General features: G+C 37.9%; 1 protein-coding gene across 1 annotated transcript in view; it reads right to left on the bottom strand.

Annotated features, from left to right (window-relative positions):
• wb (wing blister) overlaps positions 1-20,059 on the bottom strand; it is a 155,227-nt gene that overhangs the window by 84,395 nt on the left and 50,773 nt on the right. The window contains exon 2 of the mRNA XM_074186832.1: positions 1,705-2,039. Within this exon, the coding sequence (XP_074042933.1) occupies positions 1,705-2,039 (335 nt within the window). The remainder of the gene's footprint in view (positions 1-1,704; positions 2,040-20,059) is intronic.

Genomic DNA, 20,059 nt, shown 5'->3' with positions numbered 1-20,059 from the left:
ATAAAGCTACGGTATGGGCAGGCCCACCTAGAGCACGTTTACCATTCACAGCTGAAGAACCGCTGCCAGAAATCAGGAGAATCTCTACAGAAGTTTGAAGCCGACATTGCTCGATTGGTTCGTCTGGCATATCCTGCTACAGCGGAAAATGGAATGAAGCGGTTAGCAGTTCAGGCATTCTTGGATGGACTTCGTGACCAAGAAATGAGGAAGGCCTTAACACTAGCTCATCCCAAACATCTCGTGGATGCACTAGCAAGCGCCCTGCAGGATTGCAAAACAATCCTGCAAGAGCCAGAGCAAAGTTCAGAAAGTGAATCGAGCTGCTAAAAAAGAAATTCCAGTACCAAGTACCGCTCCAAGTAAAGCTGGGATTGATGAAGCAATTTGTGAAGTCACTCCCAAATCCTCTTTCTTGGGAGTGAAATTTCCAGGCCTTTTAGAAGCAAAGTTGAAGGAAGGCGTTTCAGTTGGACCAGATATGAAACGGCTTATGGCTGATCCATAATTCATCACCACCATGATTGATCCTCGAAGAGAAGGGTGGATTGCCTCTAAAACGGTAATAGAGAAATTTGTAGGGAACAAAAAAGACCCTAACTACAAACAAATCATCAAAAGACCCAAGAAGGAGTGGAAGTCGGAATATGTAGGCTGATGCAGGGGCAAACTCCAGCTAGTCACACGATGAAGAATATTTGAAACTGTACAATGAACTGAAGGCAGATCCAATACTAGGAATGCCCGTGGATAACACAGCTCCGCAGTACAACTTTCAAAAAGATTTCAAAATCATCATACCAAGTAGAGAGGACTGTCAAAGCGACCCACCGGTAAAAGCGGAAGAAACTTGGTATACAGATGGCTCAAAGATCCAAAAAGGAGTGGGAGCCGGTATATACGGAGGCAGAGCAAAGACGTGACATAATACAGCCTCCTCCTCCCCTTCGCGTCGGGAGACAACACAACCTCGAGCTAAAATCTAATACTTTTTTCCCTTGTATAATAAATAACTATTTCTTCATTCCCGCCAGAAAATTTAGGAGAAGTGAGTCAGGAGTAAGGTGAACGATTCCACAAAAATATTAAGGAGATGGATGGATCGTCTTAATGATGGCAGACCACTGTTGGATGCTTCAGAAAGATCTTCCAGATGCTTCCTGAAGACGAAAATGTACGAAAAGGAGTATCACCGTGAGAAAGAAATGATTCAGTGCTTACTACTGAATGTATGTCAGATGAAAGAATATTTTTTGTTACGCAATTATAAATACATTTATTATACAATTATAAAATAATAAAATCTTTTATTTCAAGATGATAACATGCTTAACATTGACACCTTCATTGTCAGAAAACGTGACGTACTATGACAAAATGAAAGACATTTTTGGATTCGAAACACCCAAAAACTTTAGGATTACACAAAAAACCAAAACAGCTCCCAATATTTTTTGCAGAATTGTGTTTTTATATAATTTTGTGGCATTGCTTATCACTGTCAAAAATATTACAAGTTTGGACACATAAATGAAAGATCTTCCGAAAGCAGAGACTCATAAAAATCATCTCCAGTTCATCCTTGAGGATGACCTCAATCAAATTCGAAACGTTGACAAAAAATCAGTTCGTCATTCGAAATAACTCATAATTTTTGCCTGGTTCCTCCATTACCTACTCCTTCTCCCCCATTCCGAAACTCACCTGCTTCAAATCGATCGTTATGGTGACGAACTCGTATTCCGGGCCATAGTACAGGGCCGGACTCTGCCACCACCTGTTCGTGTCGTCGATGGCGAACTCGATGGGGTGTCTTTTACCTTCGTCGGGACTAGCATCATCACAGACGCCGCATCGTCCTTTGCCACCTTCGGCCATCCTGCAGAACTCTTCTCTGCCATCTTGACCGCAGGTAGCGTTGGCAAAGATGACGGCCTTCGTGGCCAGATTGAAGACGGACGGCCATAGGCCGGCGGAGGCGGCGTTGCGACGGTGGTGGGCGCCGATGCCGCCGCGATGGCTCTTCAGGAATTTCAGCGCTGGAAGAAAAAGCGGGGGTTAGTGGTGTTTGAAATCATCCGTTAAAAAATGCTCTAACTGCATGAAACCAACTAACAAAGATGTGAATATTGATCATGCAGTCTGGGAAAAAAAATAAATGCGTCTCGTACGCAGAAAATTTAAAAATAATTAAGAATGGTCGCTTAAATTCTCAAAAGCAACTACAGGGTAATTGTCATATTTCTCTCGTAGCTTCAAGCTAGGTGTTAGTAAAGATACGAACACCTTTTTTACCAAAAATAGAATAGATCGCAATTTTGAACGCACTTCCTTAACAAGAGGTGGTGGCGGTGTTCTTGTTGGAGTACATGAAGACTTTATTTCTTCAGAAATTAATCTATCTGATTCTAACATCCCCATGCTCAAACTGATTGATATAGTTGTTGTTAAAATAACCTATTCACGTAAACATATTTTTCTGCTAAACGTTTACATACCTCCTCAGACTCCCCATAGAGTGACAAATTCTGTTAGCGATAATTTAAATATATTTAGTTGCAAATTATCAAATATAAAATCCCACTTCCTGAAATAATTGTTTTGTCACCTATAATAAATATAAAATGTGTAGTCTTTATAGTCACTTGTTTGTATTGTTTGTAGTGTTTGTAGACTTCACAGTCACTTGTTTGTGATGTATTTATTATACTCTGTTATTTCCTGCTCTGTAATTGGGCTATGTCCTGTAGAGTATTGTATTATAAATAAATAAATAAATAAAAAGTGACATTCTCAAGAAAACAGATCATGGAAATAAAATTATGTATAATTCATTAGTTTTATTACAATTGTTCTTATAGAATTCAATTTCTGATCTTGTCACGAATGATTCAATCAGAAGTTGCTCTTCTGATTTCTATTAGTACTAACAACAATAAAAAGAAAACTAATGAAAAGCAAACTATATGAAATGCTCATTTACATCAAAATTATTTTATTGACAGAGGAGTTGAGGCAATTAACGTTCCAGTAAGTAAATATTGAGTTTATTTCTATAATCTAGCGCGGATAATGGGAATTCGAATATAAAGCCATGCCACATTATAGTGGTTCTGTGGCGGGGTGTAGTTAGTTGATTTCTGAATCTCCAATTCAGATTATGGATGTCTGTTCTATATCTTATTTTGTCGTGAATATAACTGGGTATTTTTGCTGCTTTTAGCCATCCCAGTCTCTCCAAATGATGAGACACGTTTTGTCCCCTCCTAGTTCCTCTAATGAGTCTGAGGTATGCGTTTTGTAGGGTCTGTATTCTCTTTTGATCAGATAAACGTAATGCTGGGCCATATACTATATCTGCGTAGTTGGCGTGAGAGAGGACTAGGGCATTGCATGATATCTTCTTCGAGTTTTGATTCAATGACTTCCTATTTGAGTATACTGCCACGTTTCATAATTTGGGATATATGAGAGTTGAACTTAAGGAATTGGTCAATTATGAGACCAAGATTTTCCGTAGATTTTGAAGGGATTGGTCGTCAGGCAGGTGAGCGAGGATTGGATCCTCTACGACAGCAGGAGTCGTTAAGGACAGTGGTTAGGCATCAATAAGCCACTAAGGCACTTTCCAAAGGCGAAAACCCACCAAAAAACAGATCATGGTTATCGTATGGTGGTTAGCAGCTGGTGTTATTGACTATAGTTTTCTGCAACCGGGCTGAACCATCATATCAGAGCCTTTTTGTGATGAATCTCAAGCACTTCAATAACTTTATCACCGGTAGAATCTTCGCCAATCAGTACCAGGCAAAAATGGCCTTCGTCGACTTCATCGAATCCCGAACACACAATTTTAATGCTGACTGAATGAGCCAAATGGAGCCCATTTCGATGTAATTGAATAAGTATCCACTGTATCACCCCTCAGACTGAATGATGTCCAGCTGTAACATACATAACTTCTGGTATGTTCTTCTCTCAGACATAATAAACCGAACAAACAATGGAGCGATGCATGGGGCTCATTAATTTCCAGCTCATACAGACATTATTACCGATGTTAACACGAATATTCGTAGTGCTTGACTTATGGCGGTGGATTGAAACACACTTTGTCGGCACCTCGGAAGATCTTTAATAACTTACCAGAGGCTCCGTTTATATCCGGGGTTGCTCGTCTATGAAACCTCTTAAATTTACGATAATAGAATCATAAATCTACTATATGGGACTGCGAATGGTATAAATTAGCTGCTAGGGGAAAGAATCGAGTTATTTTAATAACCTTCCTAAGTTAATGGTTGCACTGTTGCCAAAGGGGGATTTTATCATCCTCAGATGGAAAGAAAAGCAACGAAGGCAAAAATGATCATAGAAAAAATAAGCAATAAGACTGGATAACTCGCTTCCCAAATTTTCAGCTTCCATTTGGTGGACATTAAACGATTTCTGTGTATTAAAAAATGAAGAAAATGTTCAGATACAGTAGAAAAAATCGTTACATTTCCCAGAGATGCTGCTGTGTGTGACAAAAATGGGTCTAGAATCAGAATTTGAATTTTGCTGAGGATTTGGATGTAGGAGAATACGCAAAGACGAAACGGAATGATTCAAGTTAAATGATAGTCGTGTCACTAAGTGTTCTGGCGATGTCTTGAATTTACTGGAGCCTCTGGAGACACTCTACACTTTATTCTATGAAAGAGAGGGGACTAGCAGATCAAGATCTTTAGATGATGTGATGCTGCAGGTTTTTCCGGGTTTTCTTGCAGCTGAGAAAGCAAATGCGCCACTGGAATCAATCAAGTCGCCCCGGAGCGCCAAATAATTTTTGTTGTTATTTCATAATTTGTATTACTTAATCCGTAAAATAAGTATAATTCAAAGCTATATTGAAAAAAAAACAGAAAATATTCAATTCTTCATCAGAAAAACATCAAAATATAATTTGGATAGTGGAAGTTATAGTTTCAAAGTCAGCTATATTAATATTAGTGGAGTAGTAATTGAAATTTTCATGCTTTCGAAAGCAACATTTCCAAGAATGAAAGAATCGCAGAATACTACGATAGAACTCATTTTCAACGACGTTGAAAACCCCATTCCACGTACCTCTCGAAGAGTTTTTCAATGATATTCAAAATACGTTAACAGAAACACAAAATCAACTGATCATCCTGACGAATTTCATGGTCATACACATTCTTAGCTGTTGATTTTAGCTCTGAGAAGTGATTTCAAATGATTCATTGCGCAACTTACTCCGAGGCAATTAAAGCTAATGGGATAATCGCTCAATTAACTCAAAACACTTTTACAGCGCGGTCGAGAAAATAGTAGAAATATAATGAGATTCAACAAGAGAATTGGAAAACGAAATAAACAGATATTGGTATGTTAATTCAATGGAATATAGGTAAACAAATAGTCGTCGAACTTTATCGAGAAAAGTCATTATTTCAGTTGAAAAGGCTGAACTATATGTCAGTGGTGACATTTTTATTACTCCCACTGATGTTTACTTATGTCGAATTTGCTAAATTGTTTTTTATGTTTTCATCTTTTTGCCAGTGAAGCCAAATTCTGCATCAAACAACAATCCTAATTTTTTATCTCGGTCACGGAGAGAAGTATTTCATTCTCGATGCAAAGTTGAGAAGTGGAGTTGGCGAGATTACTATTCTTTTTAGGTCCAACCATCATTATTGCAGATTTATTAGTATTGAGCTTATGTGCTGCCAAAATGACAAAGATGGCTAGAAGATCGTTAATAATATATGACAGATGTAGAATAACGAGGCAGAAAAGAGAAATATAACTGTGTGTCGTCGGCATTCTTCAACAAACAGATGAAAATCACAGATATACAAAGGACCAGAGATAAATTGTGGCACTGCCTTTAGATACCAGTAGAGAACATCCAACTCCATCCACAACAACTCTTCATATACGATTCTCCAGCTAATTTCTCAAGAGTGACACTGCTTCTCGAGAAAAACCAAAGTAGACAAGTTTGTCACACAATATCTCGTTATCAAGATTGTCAAAGGTCCTGCTGTAATCCAGAAGTAATAAACAGGTCAAATTCTCATCATTTATAGTTCTGAACAGATCATCGGTAATTGACAGAGGAGCCGGAGTAGTACTGTGTTGAGGTCTAAATCCTGATTCGACAGACAGAGGAGCCGTAGTGGTACTATGCCGAGGTCTAAATTTTGATTGAACAGACAGAGGAGCCGTAGTGGTATCATGCTGAGGTCTAAATCCTGATTGAACAGACAGAGGAGCCGTAGTTGTACTATGCTCAGGTCTAAATCCTGATTCAACAGACAGAAGAGACGTAGTGGTACTATGCTGAGGTCTAAATTTCGATTGAACAGACAGAGGAGCCATAGTAGTATTATGCTGAGGTCTAAATCCTGATTGAACAGATAGAAGATCCGTATTTCTACTAAGCCCAGGTCTAAATCCTGATTCAACAGACATAGGAACCGTAGTAGTACTATGCTGAGGTCTGAATCCTGATTGAACAGACATAGGAGCCGTAATGGTACTATGCTGAGGTCTAAATTTCGATTGAACAGACAGAGGAGCCGTAGTAGTATTATGCTGAGGTCTAAATCCTGATTGAACAGATAGAAGATCCGTATTTCCACTAAGCCCAGGTCTGAATCCTGATTCAACAGACATAGGAACCGTAGTAGTACTATGCTGAGGTCTGAATCCTGATTGAACAGACATAGGAGCCGTAGTGGTACTATGCTGAGGTCTAAATCTGATTGAACAGACAGAGGGGAACCTCAGTTGTACTATTCTGTGGTCTGAATCTTGATTGAACTGATGTTATGATAAGATTTTCATTGACATAATCATTATTTCATTCTTTCAGTATCAATTCCACTACTTCAGAAAGACACGGAAGAGGTCTAAATTCTGATTGAACAGACAGAGAAGCCGTAGTAATACTATGCTGGGATCAAAATCCTGATCGAACCGACAGAGGAGCCGTAGTGGTACTATGCAGAGGTTTAAATCTGATTAAACAGAAAGAGGAGACGTAGTGGTACTATGCTGAGGTCTAAATTCTGATCGAACCGACAGAGGAGCCGTAGTGGTACTATGCTGAGGTCTAAATCTGATTAAACAGACAGAGGAGACGTAGTGGTACTATAAATCCTGATTGAACAGACAGAGGAGCCGTAGTTGTACTATGCTGAGGTCTCAATCCTGATTGAACTGATGTTATGATAAGATTTTCATTGACATAATCATTATTCTATTCTTTCAGTATCAATTCCACTACTTCAGAAAGACACGGTAGAGGTCTAAATTCTGATTGAACAGATAGAAGAGCCGTAGTAGTACTATGCTGGGATCAAAATCCTGATCGAACCGACAGAGGAGCCGTAGTGGTACTATGCAAGTCTAAATCCTAATTGAACAGACAAAAGAGCCGTAGTAATACTTTGCTCAGGTACAAATCCTGATTGAACAGAAAGAGAAGCCATAGTGGTACTATGCTGAGGTGTAAATTCTGATCGAACCAACAGAGGAGCCGTAGTGGTGCTATGCTGAAGTCTAAATCCTGATTGAACAGACAGAGGAGCCGTGGTTGTTCTTTGCTCAGGTCCAAATCCTGATTGAACAAACAGAGAAGCCATAGTGGTACTATGCTGAGGTCTAAATTCTGATCGAACCAACAGAGGAGCTGTAGTGGTACTATGCTGAGGTCTAAATCTGATTGAACAGACAGAGGAACCGTGGTTGTACTATTCTGAGGTCTGAATCCTGATTGGGCTGATGTTATGATGAGATTTTCATTGACATAATCATTATTCTATTCTTTCAGAATCAATTCCTCTACTTTAGAAAGACACGAGAGATGTCTGAATTCTGATTGAACAGTAGTACTACGGCTGATTGAGCCGTAGTGATGCTATGCCGAAGTCTAAATCCTAATTGAACAGACAAAGGAGCTGAAGTGATACTTTGCTCAGGTCCAAATCCTGATTGAACACATCAGTGAAGCCATAGTGGTCCTATGCTGAGGTCTGAATTCTGATCGAACCGACCAGAGGAACCGTAGTGGTACTATGCTGTAGTCTAAATCCTGATTGAACAGACAGAGGAGCCGTAGTTGTACTTTGCTCCGGTCCAAATCCTGATTTGAACAGACAGAGAAGCCATAGTGGTACTATGCTGAGGTCTAAATTCTGATCGAACCGACCAGAGGAACCGTAGTGGTACTATGCTGTAGTCTAAATCCTGATTGAACAGACAGAGGAGCCGTAGTTGTACTTTGCTCAGGTCCAAATCCTGATTTAAACAGACAGAGAAGCCATAGTGGTACTATGCTGAGGTCTAAATTCTGATCGAACCGACAGACGAGCCGTAGTGGTACTATGCAGAAGTCTAAATCCTGATTGAACAGACAGAGGAGCCGTAGTTGTACTTTGCTCAGGTCCAAATCCTGATTTAAACGGACAGAGAAGCCATAGTTGTACTATGCTGAGGTCTAAATTCTGATCAAATCGACAGACGAGCCGTTTGTGGTACTACGTAGAAGTCTAAATCCTGATTGAACAGACAGAGGAGCCGTAGTTGTACTTTGCTCAGGTCCAAATCCTAATTGAACAGATAGAGGAGCCGTAGTGGTACTATGCTGAGGTCTAAATTCTAATTGAACAGATGTTATGATAAGATTTTCATCGACATAATTATTAATCTGATCTCTCAGTATACATTCCACTACTTCAAAGGACACGGGAGAATTGTAGCTAGTCTCAGGTCAGAAAGGACTGTAGGTGATTCACATTCAGCCGTAGGGACAACCAATCCATCCTTTCAAAATACTGAATACTGACAACTGGTTACGATAGAGTTTATGAGAAAGATGAATGTAGTTTTCACTTCATCCATTCCTGCCTGAAATGACCATCCCAGAAATGAATCATTCATCATTATTTAAAGAACAACCGTATTATCTCCACAGAGACTTTACCCAACAAGAACAAACGAACGCGAAACGCTCAATTAAACTCGTCAAATCCCAAGTAAGCCGCTTTCCGTCTCGTCTTGTCCAGAGGCATGTCAGGGTAACAAATGCCTTTTTTGGGGTTTTGTGTCCGAGCATTCTAACTTAATCCGACCCTTACGGCACAAAGATTTCTTCTTCAAAGTTCGGTAACACCACGGGACATCACATAGTTTTATGTGGAATAATTTAGATGGCTTGCCGAGGATGGGTCGAGTGTGCAATTAGTCCAGTGAACGGGGCCCAAAAGGGGGTTGTAGACAGAAAGTTGATATACTCGGTGGCGAACTATGGTTTGTTGTTTGGACTATCTAGAAGTATACCATATTGAAAGTCATTCACCATGCGAGTGTGCAAGAGGGATAAAATGTGCGTTAAAAACTTAATTTGCCTTTTTTGAAAAATTTTTCTCTTCCGTTCAATATCTCTTTATATTTCCACCGTTTTTGAACTGTATTGTCCTAAACTTGCACAAGAATATTACGATAGCAGTTTAATACATTCTCTATCATCAGAAAAGTTATACAGCTAAGCTTTGTAGAAGTTCACCCATTTAGAAGAGATTAGGATGAAAGTTATAGAACCTTAACCATTTCAGAGCAATCCACTACGATTATTTCGAATTTTCCGTATAACAAAGGTGTAAATATTGCTTTCAAAACCAAAAATTGATGTATAAATTATCATGTGGGTCATGTCCGATGTTTTATGTAGGTCAAACTGGAAGATCGTTCTTAGCCCGCATAAAGGAACACAAAAATAATTTCCAGAATGGAAACATGAGTTCAACCACGATTTTAAAAGGTTTTAGACGTTACCTGTTGGAGAGATTGGAAATAAAGAAAATTAAAAACTACCAATATCTTATGAACCATCAAACTGAATTGAATAATTCGCCATTATTGAATCTGTTCATCTTCAGGTAAGAAAAGTTAGTTATAATAACGGTATTTTCGGAAATTCTACTTATTCATATAGTCGATGAATTTATATCTGATCTTTTTGATTGGGATAAAATATGTCAACGAAAAAAATTTTCTTTTCACAACAAAAATATAAATTAAAGATATATAGAATATCGTCTAGAGTTTGTAGGGTAGATTGCTTTTTTATCTATTCCATCAATGTTAGAATCACAATAAATTTTGTACTCAACTATATTTCAACCTTCTTGGATATGTTCCTGGCTGATGCTGTGGCGGATATTGAACTATAACCGACATACAGTTATTCGAGTATCCTCACTTTGAGATGAGGAAGAAAGAAAGTCACCACAAAAAGGTGACTTATTGGCTATAATTATTCGTTGACTGGACTAGCTGGTGTTACAAAGAGCGTCGAAACCGCGGACGGATGACGACGGGATTACTGTTCGGTTGCGTACGTTTCAATTGTGTGGATGCTGCAGAATAGTGCGGCTAATGAGAGGATTTCGGAGCCTGGGTACAATTTGAATCAATGGAATTAGTGTGGCCTTTGTGCTTCATTTTTTTATAACTTCCATCACAGCAATCATGTTTCTTTTACTACGAGACGTTACTAGAAAATAACAGGGCTTTTGGTTTGAGTACAAATTTGTTGTTTTCGAAGATTCCTTCACTTTTGAAAAAATGGAAAAGTCACAAGGGGCTGAATCTGGCGAATATAGTGAATGTTTCAATCCCAGGCATCCCATCCTGATGAAGCATCCATGACTTGGTCTTTCAGACTTCTGCAGCAACCTAATTTACATATAGAACTTCATAGATGTCAAAAACATCGACATTGCTTTGGATTTTGACTTGGACTTTACAGTTTCTTCAGTGGTGGCGACTGGGAACTCTTCTATTGCATTGATTGACGCTTATTTTTGATATGACACAATTCATCGGATTTATCTGATAATAACTCACCATATTTCCTTCGAATAACCATACATATTCATTATTATGTGCGTATTTTGAATCAAAATGTTATAATAATATTAATTGTGTATAAACGAATGAACATAGTTACTAGTTCTATCATGTATTTTCTATTAAATACCCAAACACACGCCACTGCAGGTACGAATCCGGACAATACGGACAATAAAGTACATGTCTATCTATCTATCTATACTAGCTGTGGCAAATCATAACGAAATCACGAAACTTTGTTTGAGGACACAGCGTTTTGTTTTTGTAATGGGCATAACTTTACTTTGATATTAGGAGTATGTAGTATTTCATTTTTCTCCAACTTTATTGACTCCACCACTGAAATCGGCCTCTATTGTAACCGTAACTACATCAAAAAGCCATCTCACGTAGACCTCAACAATTCACTAGACAGTACTCTGAAACGCTGGATGCTGGTAGCAGATAACCCCTTTCTCAAGATATGGTTGCACGACATGAGAGCTTCTAGAAGTAACATTAGAAACGGATTATTTTCTTTGATATCTTATCGGCACAGCATCACATCTGCATATAAATGCTGCCTGTAGGTATCGCTTTTAGAGGATCAAGATTTCTGACGCTGAGTAAGGACGATATCGAATGAAAATATTCTATACTTTTTCTTTGGCATTGCTTTCCATTTTAGCTTGACACTGGGTGGAATAAAAGAGGGGGATAGGATTTTCAAAAGAGATATGATCCATTGTTGAACCCTTTTTTTCGAAACATCAGCAGTAAAAGCACAAAAAGCTAGGTATTAAAAATTGAATTCTTGCAATAAACCTCATTTTTAGTCGAACTTCATAAATACAACTTTTCACTTTGCCCATTACAACGCTTCTCCACAAACAGCAATATCTCAAAAAAAATAGTTTTTCTAATGTTCATAATGTAAATAACAAAAGACTCATTGATTTTAACACTCTCGCTGATTTCTGTTCGATTTTTCCAGGTTCGAAAACTGAGGTAACCGGATCATATTCTATGAGTTTAATATAAAATCCAAACTTGCTCCGACGACTTAACACAATGTTCCAAATAGATGTGCAATGTGCAGCATTTCGGAGTGAATTCAATCCATTTCGTGTGCCTCATATATTTGGCTTGAGTATACAGCCCTTTCAGTCTTTTTGGAATCTACTTTTTTGCCACCGGCCAATCTCTTCGGACACTGGACCGACCAATCTCCCTGGACCAGCCAATCTTCCTGGACCAGCCAATCTTCCTGGATCAAATGGTTGAAATCACTCCACAGCCCTTTTGGTCTTCTTCAAATCTACTTTTTTGCCACCGGTCAATATCCTCGAACCTGGACCAATCAATTTTCCTGGACTGGCCAATTTTTCTGAAATATTTTATCTCTCTGGACCCTCATCTACATACATACGGGTCCCAGCGGCTCAAATAGTTGAAGTTGGTCCACAGTCCTTCTAATCTTCTTCAAATCTACTTTTTTGCCATCGGACAATCTCCTCGGACACTGGACCGACCAATCTCTCTGGACCGGTCAATTTTCCTAGACCAAATGGTTGAAATCAGTCCACAGCCCTTCTAGTCTTCTTCGAATCTACTTTTTTGCCACCGGCCAATATCCTCGGACCCTGGACCGACCAATCTCCCTGGACTGGCCAATCTTTCTGGAATAACCAATCTTTCTGGACCCCCATCTACATACATACGGGTCCCAGCGGCTCGAATAGTTGAAATTGGTCCACAGTCCTTCTAATCTTCTCCAAATCTACTTTTTTACCATCGGACAATCTCCTCGGACACTGGACCGACCAATCTCTCTGGACCGGCCAATCTTCCCTGACCAAATGGTTGAAATCAGTCCACAGCCCTTCTAGTCTTCTTCAAATCTACTTTTTTGCCACCGGCCAATATCCTCGGAGCCTGGACCGGCCAATCTCCCTGGACCGGCCAATCTTTCTGGAATATCACATCTTTCTGGACCCCCATCTAAATACATACGGGTCCCAGCGGCTCAAATAGTTGAAGTTGGTTCACAGTCTTTCTAATCTTCTTCAAATCTACTTTTTTACCATCGGACAATCTCCTCGGACACTGGACCGACCAATCTCTCTGGACCGGCCAATCTTCTTGGACCAAATGGTTGAAATCAGTCCACAGCCCTTCTAGTCTTCTTCAAATCTACTTTTTTGCACCAGCCAATATCCTCGGAGCCTGGACCGACCAATCTCCCTGGACTGGCCAATCTTTCTGGAATAACCAATCTTTCTGGACCCCCATCTACATACATACGGGTGCCAGCGGCTCGAATAGTTGAAGTTGGTCCACGGTCCTTCTAATCTTCTCCAAATCTACTTTTTTTCCATCGGACAATCTCCTCGGACCCTGGACCGACCAATCTCCTTGGACCAGCCAATCTTCCTGGACCAAATGGTTGAAATCAGTCCACAGTCCTTCTAGTCTTCTTCAAATCTGCTTTTTTGCCACCATCCTTGCCAATATCCTCGGACCCTGGACCGACTAATCTCCCTGGACCGGCCAATCTTTCTGGAATATCCAATCTTTCTGGACCCCCATCTACATATATACTGGTCCCAGTGGCTCAAATAGTTAGGAAGAGTTCAGAGCCCTTCAAATCTCATTCAGATATTGCCATTGGCAAATTTCACTGGACCGTGGTACGGTCAATCCCCCTGGACCTGCCAGTCTCCTTAGACCGATGAATCTTCCTGAACTGGTCAATATCCCTTGACCCTTCTCTACATACATACGCTTCCCAGCGGTTCATACAGTTAAAGGCTAAACTCCCTGGTCCCTGGAACGGTCAATCTCTTTAGATCCTCCTCTACATACATCGGAGGGATGAAAAAATCTAACTGAAATCTGGATGAAATATGTTTTTCTTGGTAATAAATGAGTGGACCTGTTTTTATATTATTCCACATCGAATAAATCAAGCCATTAGTTGCTGCTTCCTGATAATCCATTCCATTTGACATTTCATGAAACTCCACAAGCAAATCCCATGAATTCATTTGTATCAACAGAAATTACTGCGATTCTGAATTCATAACCACCGTCTGATTTAATGACACGAGGCATGAAACCGGTAATGAACTTCAATGGTACACGAAAAAATCATTTTTATCGCCCAATTACCTATGCTAATTGGCATATTGATTTGGATTTACGATTGGCAAACATGAACCGCTTGATTTACCATCGACACGTTGTTTACATTTCTGGCATGGAATTATGCCCAGCTAATTTTCATTGCGGAAACTGCCGATCCCTATCAGCAGCGGTTTTTGCAGGAATGATTATGGGTTTCAACAATGGTAGTTGGGTATTGAGTTGGGGATGATTGAGGGCTACTCTTGTAAACATCAGTCCGTTCAAAATTTGGACAATAATTATAAAGCAATCAACCTTCGACACAATCTAGCGTTAGACCAAAGTAAGTCCGATCTCGGTGTACAAAATATACTGAGAAAAATATATCTAATTATTATTTTTTCAATTACCGACTCTGTACACCTACCATTTTTCAATATGATACGCCTATTGACTGATTTAGTGAAAAAAAGGAACCATCGTTGTTCATTACACTGTCTGAAGGGGTTCAATTAGGGATAGAAAAAACTTCACGTCATAGTTTTCCAGGCCGTCTAAGGGGAATAAAAATGGGGTGGAAATAATAAAAAAAATTTGTAACACGAAAAATCGACTTTGTACACCTACAAAATTGAGACATGTTATTTCTGATGATCAATTCGACAGAAAAAATTGCACGTCATAGTTTTCCAGGACGTCTGAGGGGGTGAAAATGTATTGAAAATATTTTATTAAAAATAAAATAAATAAAATATTTGTTAACCTTATACTCATTATTAATTTTAGTATCTGAAGTTATAAAAATTTATTTACACCACGCACAAGCAACACCTGTTGCTTCTGTGGGTTTACCAATGTTTATTTGCAAAATGTATAGCCTTGTTATGCTTGCTGTTTTTCTTTTGTGTGAAAAAACGAAACGATGAATTCGTGACATAAAAAGTGGACTTTGTACACCTACAATATTGCGACATGTTATTACTGATGATCTATTCGACAGAAAAAATTTCACGTCATAGTTTTCCAGGCCATCTGAGGGGATGACATGTTATTCCTGTCTTTTTTTTGTTAATAAAATTTTTTAATTTTCAGCTTTTATTAATATTCAAATTTTTATTTTTTTGGTTGTTGCTTGTATGTTATTTCTTTGTAATTTCAAATTTTGCAACAAAACCATTCCATAGACTTCAGTTCATTGAGATTAGAGTGTAGAAATAAGTAAACACAATATTATAATGAATAACGATGACGGACCTATACCAAAGAGCATACTGTATAAATTGTTGAAATAAAATAAAATAATGTTGTTGGGTTTACTGATTACTACATAAGGACACATTGCTAAAATAAATTTGTATAGGCAATATTGTGAAATGATTTTTATATAGCTGAAAATTGTTTTATATAAACATATATTGTAAAATAATAGATACGGCAAAATTGTAAAATTAATTTGGGTTGGTATACCCGTATGGTTGGTACGCCTGCTCGCACTAGTTCTTAGTTTTAATCTTCCTCTTTGAAGATGATCACTTGGTGATCGAAACACGTGTCTATGTGTTGAAAATAACGAATTGGTGTTGAGAAAAAACGCCAGTAATATTTGTATTTTCAGTTTGTTGTTCAATAAAATTGTTATTTCCGGTTAATCTTCATAATTTTTTTCAAGAATTTCAAAACAATTCATACTATATTAGACAATAGAAGTCTGAACTGATGATATACATCGTGAATTTTTGTTAAACTATTTCGCATGGGATGGAGTTCGAAGTATTTGACAGAGTATAGACCCGGTCATTCAGCTTTCAGTGGAGGAGCTAGAGGAATTGAGTGTATAACTTGTCTTGATTGTTTCTTAGGCCGATATTCAGCTAGAAGTCTAGTTATTTTCAGTTATATTTCATATCCGAGGAGAGAAAATCTATGGAGTCGCTGAGAAAAAACAATAGAAACCATATCTAGCTTATACTAAAGCTTGTATAACTCAAAGAAAACCGTCTTAGTTAACCCTGTTGAGGAAATATATTCGTTCACATTCCTCCATCAATGTTCACCGTGTAACATTATGAATAACCGATTTCATAGCCTCAATCCCCTCCGTATTAATACCTTCATCAGTATACACGGATCCTCCTCAATCATCTCCAAGAAGGGTCCGCCAAATAAGCTACTCTCCTTCCCTGTCGAATGCTACCGATAAAACCGTTCTGAAATGTTACGGAACCCGTCATTCCAAAAACGGACTTGCATCGGATCTCTTCAATTGAATTCAATGACGGGAGACACAAATATAAATTGAATCTAGATTCAGCCGAGATAGCTTCGAAAGGCCGATAGCAAATGAGAGCTGAGCTTCGAAAATACCGATTTATTTCGAGAGTAAGAAATGGAGCTGTCAGAGAAACAACGTGACTGATCCTAATTAAAAAGTAATAAATAAATGGAGTTGAATGGTTTTCATTGGCACGGGTGATAGCGGCATGTGTTTTCATTTGTATTTGATGTGCTCAAATCGATAATGGATTGATGAGTTGAGAAAAACAAACGGAAGAAAATACAGAATTTTATCCGGGACTACTAGATTTCGACTGCTAACAGAATTTCATCCAGCTGAATTTTCATGATACCTATAGACTTTCATTTTATTCCATGAAGAAGAATTCAATTTTTTCTGTGCCATATTTTTGGAGTAGAAAAGTCTTGGTTCTGGTTTTTTATTAGCGATTTTTTTATTGAAAAAATCACTACGCCACTGGATTCAGAGTGCCTCTAAACAGGTGTGACCAAAATTTCATGGAAAAATATTCATTATTAACAAAGTTATGACAACTCAAAAATTCGAAACACAGCTAACAGTCACAAAAAACACCCCATATCAACAGATATAGCCATAAGAATATTTTTTTTATGATTCCAACAATAAAGTGCCGTCAAATGGAAAAAAAACAAATAGCGTAAATATTTTCAATGAAAATAACGGAATTTGGAAATAATCCTAATGCCGGTATAAGGAATGCCACTTTAGATTTGAATATTACACGAGAAACTATTCGGAGATGTCTCAAGGCGAAGAATATTAAACCTTTCAAGCCAAAATTTCTACACACACTTCAAAAGGCGACGAAGCAAGACGCCTGGAATATTGTTTATGGGCCCAAGGGGAATATTTAAACAATAGAAATTTCCTAAAAAATATTTTATATACCGACGAAGCCACTTTCACTACAAATGGAGTAGTGACAGAATTGTCGCTATTGGGCAGCAAACAATCCTAACTGGGTAATAAACTGTAAAAGCCCGTATTCCCAAAAAATCATCGTCTGGTTTGGGATATTGAACAAACAAATTATTGGTCCTTTCTTTTTTGAGGAAAACACTAATGCGCAGAAGTTTCTAGAATTTTTAAACACAGAGTTTTGGGATGCTATTCACGAGCTGCCAATCAAGAACGATCAAATTTAATTGTTCAGTTAGATGGGTGTTCAGTTTATTATGCCAGAGCTGTAAGGCAATGGCTTAACGAACATTTTCCAAACCAATAGATAGGCCGTGGTAGTCCGTTTATAGAGTGGCCACCCAGATCTCCAGACCTCACAGTTTTGGACTTTTTTCTCTGGGGACTTCTCACACAAAACATTTACAAAAAAGGCTCAAGAGATAGAAATGAACTTTGTGTAAGAATTCGACAGTTATGTGCAGATATTAGCCCTCAAGAACCAAGGAACGTAATCAGAAACATCCGTAAGCGCTATGACACATATATCGAAATACGTGGTGGATTAGTAGAGGCTACTAGAATATGAGTTAGAATTAATTGTTGCACTGAATCGGAACATTTCAATAGTTGATTATTAGTTACGTTTATTAAATTTTTTTTGCTTCATTGTTAGTTGAATTGTGTGAATGTAATTCCGTTATTTTCATTAAAAATATTTGAGCTCTTTGTTTTTTTTCATCTGGCGGCATTTTATTGTTGAAATCATAAAATAAAATGATATATTGTGACTGTTAGCTGTGTGAGTTTTCGAATTTTTGAGTTGTCATAACTTTGTTAATTATGAATATTTTTTCATGAAATTTTGGTCACACCTATTGAGAGGCACTCTAAATCCAGTGGCGTAGTGATTTTTTAATAAAAAAATCGCTAATAAAATAAAAAATCCCGATTTTCGACTAAGAAAAAATATCGTAGTATGCCCTGAAACTTTAACAATTATTTCAAATTTTTTTCCAAGGTAGACCATTCCGTACTTGACATTAAAAAAAAAACAAAATATTAAAATCGATTCACAACTTTAAATTTCAGATGGGGTTTCCATTAAAAATGGGTCACACTATATATTCGAGAGTTCAAATTGTCGTTTAGCTATAATTGACGGCTCAAATTATCCTGATCCTAATATATAATGTCAAATAATGCTAATCGACAACTTCAACCGTCGATTCATGTTTCAAATTATCGATTATAATAATAATATCGGCATGAAGTTTATGGCTAGTCAACAGTTCGTTATTGTTGTTGAAAACTATTTATCGTTCACTAGTTTTTCACAGAACCGATGAAAATTTTGAGAAAGTAAAGCAAATTGTAATGGGGAATCATCTAATCACTATTAGACAAGTTGCTAAGGACAGCGTACATATTATCGTCAAACTTGTCAACAAGTGATTTATTTTGCACCAATCATATCACTTGTATTTCATTAGTTTTTATGTCATTCACTTGTCAGTCCAAATATTGTGAATACAAGCATCGAAGTCTAATTGAAAACACAATCAAATTGTAGGAACATAAAATGAGAAAGCATGAACCACGAACCAAAATCTGAATTAAAACGTGAATAATGTTACCTCAATTTCGTGAATAATTCGTGACAGTTAAGATAAATGAAAAAAAAGTCTGCACTCATTGTGACTTCATAACAAAACTCGATAATTGCTAAGAAAAGTCGGCTCAAAGAGAAGGTTGTAGTCACTTGTTATCCGGTTTCTTTTGAGATTTCCACCTCAATATATCTTCGAAAAAGTCTCGCCACAATTCACAAGCTGTCGAAAAGTAGGGCTTTCCTTTTAATTGGACATCGATACCGATGTTCTGTTCTTCAGATTACCGCAGGGGTGGCTTTGAGGAAAATTGGGAAAGTTATTTCTTCTTTGAATGAATGTCTAGGAAAAACAGCTCATGTAATTTTCCATTCACATCACCACAAATCCTTGGAAAACAATTCATTGAAATGAAACAGTTAATAGTGTCTTCATATAATACAGTCATGAACCTAAATACAGAAATAAGATACTTATTTAAAGAATTCAATGAACATTTCAATGTGAATTAACTCATACAGATTAAATGAAGTAGTTCTTGGCATGTCACATGTCATGTGACTATTGTTGTTGCATCACCAGCACACATAGTGAGGGAGATGTCATTCATTATTTCATCTAAATGATTGATACATAAGGTAAACAATATCGGACCCAACACAGAGCCCTGAGGAACTCCAATAAAACAATCAACTGCTGCCGATTTGACCTTACGTTTGGTGTTGTTGCTGATATTTCTCATATTCATATATTGGTACAGGTTCCTTAGGAACGTATCGCTTTCCTTTCAGGCTGAGCCCTGTATTTCATAATTTTTCGATTCACGTCTACCAAATCGGCCACGGCGGGAAATGCCGCAGAAATGCTGTCGATACATTTGCGAATAAACACATCTGCTGTCTGGGATATTTATATTCTGACGCAAATAGGTTGGTATACCTTGCCTGAGACATACAGGCTACCTTCCTCCTGTTGCAATAGTAATGTGGAAGCTGGCAGAATAAAGTGATTAGTAGGAAGGCGGTGAACTGTTTTTTCCAGGATTGGGAGGAGTTAGTAAGAGCAGACAGAAGTTTGTAGGTTATTAGATCTCATTAGAGATACTCAGGAAAGCTCTTCTTGAAGATTGAACGATAAAATTGATCTTCAATCGACAAATATTGACAATGATAAGTGGAATATTGACTTCTTGAGTTGT

The sequence above is a fragment of the Leptinotarsa decemlineata genome, unplaced genomic scaffold (assembly GCF_025532065.1).
Source record: "Leptinotarsa decemlineata unplaced genomic scaffold, Ldec_3_MD MMD2_P_RNA_scaffold_5, whole genome shotgun sequence".
Lineage (NCBI taxonomy): Eukaryota > Metazoa > Arthropoda > Insecta > Coleoptera > Chrysomelidae > Leptinotarsa > Leptinotarsa decemlineata.
The sequence above is the reverse complement of the archived record's forward strand: the minus strand, read 5'-3'. Positions and strand labels throughout refer to the sequence as shown.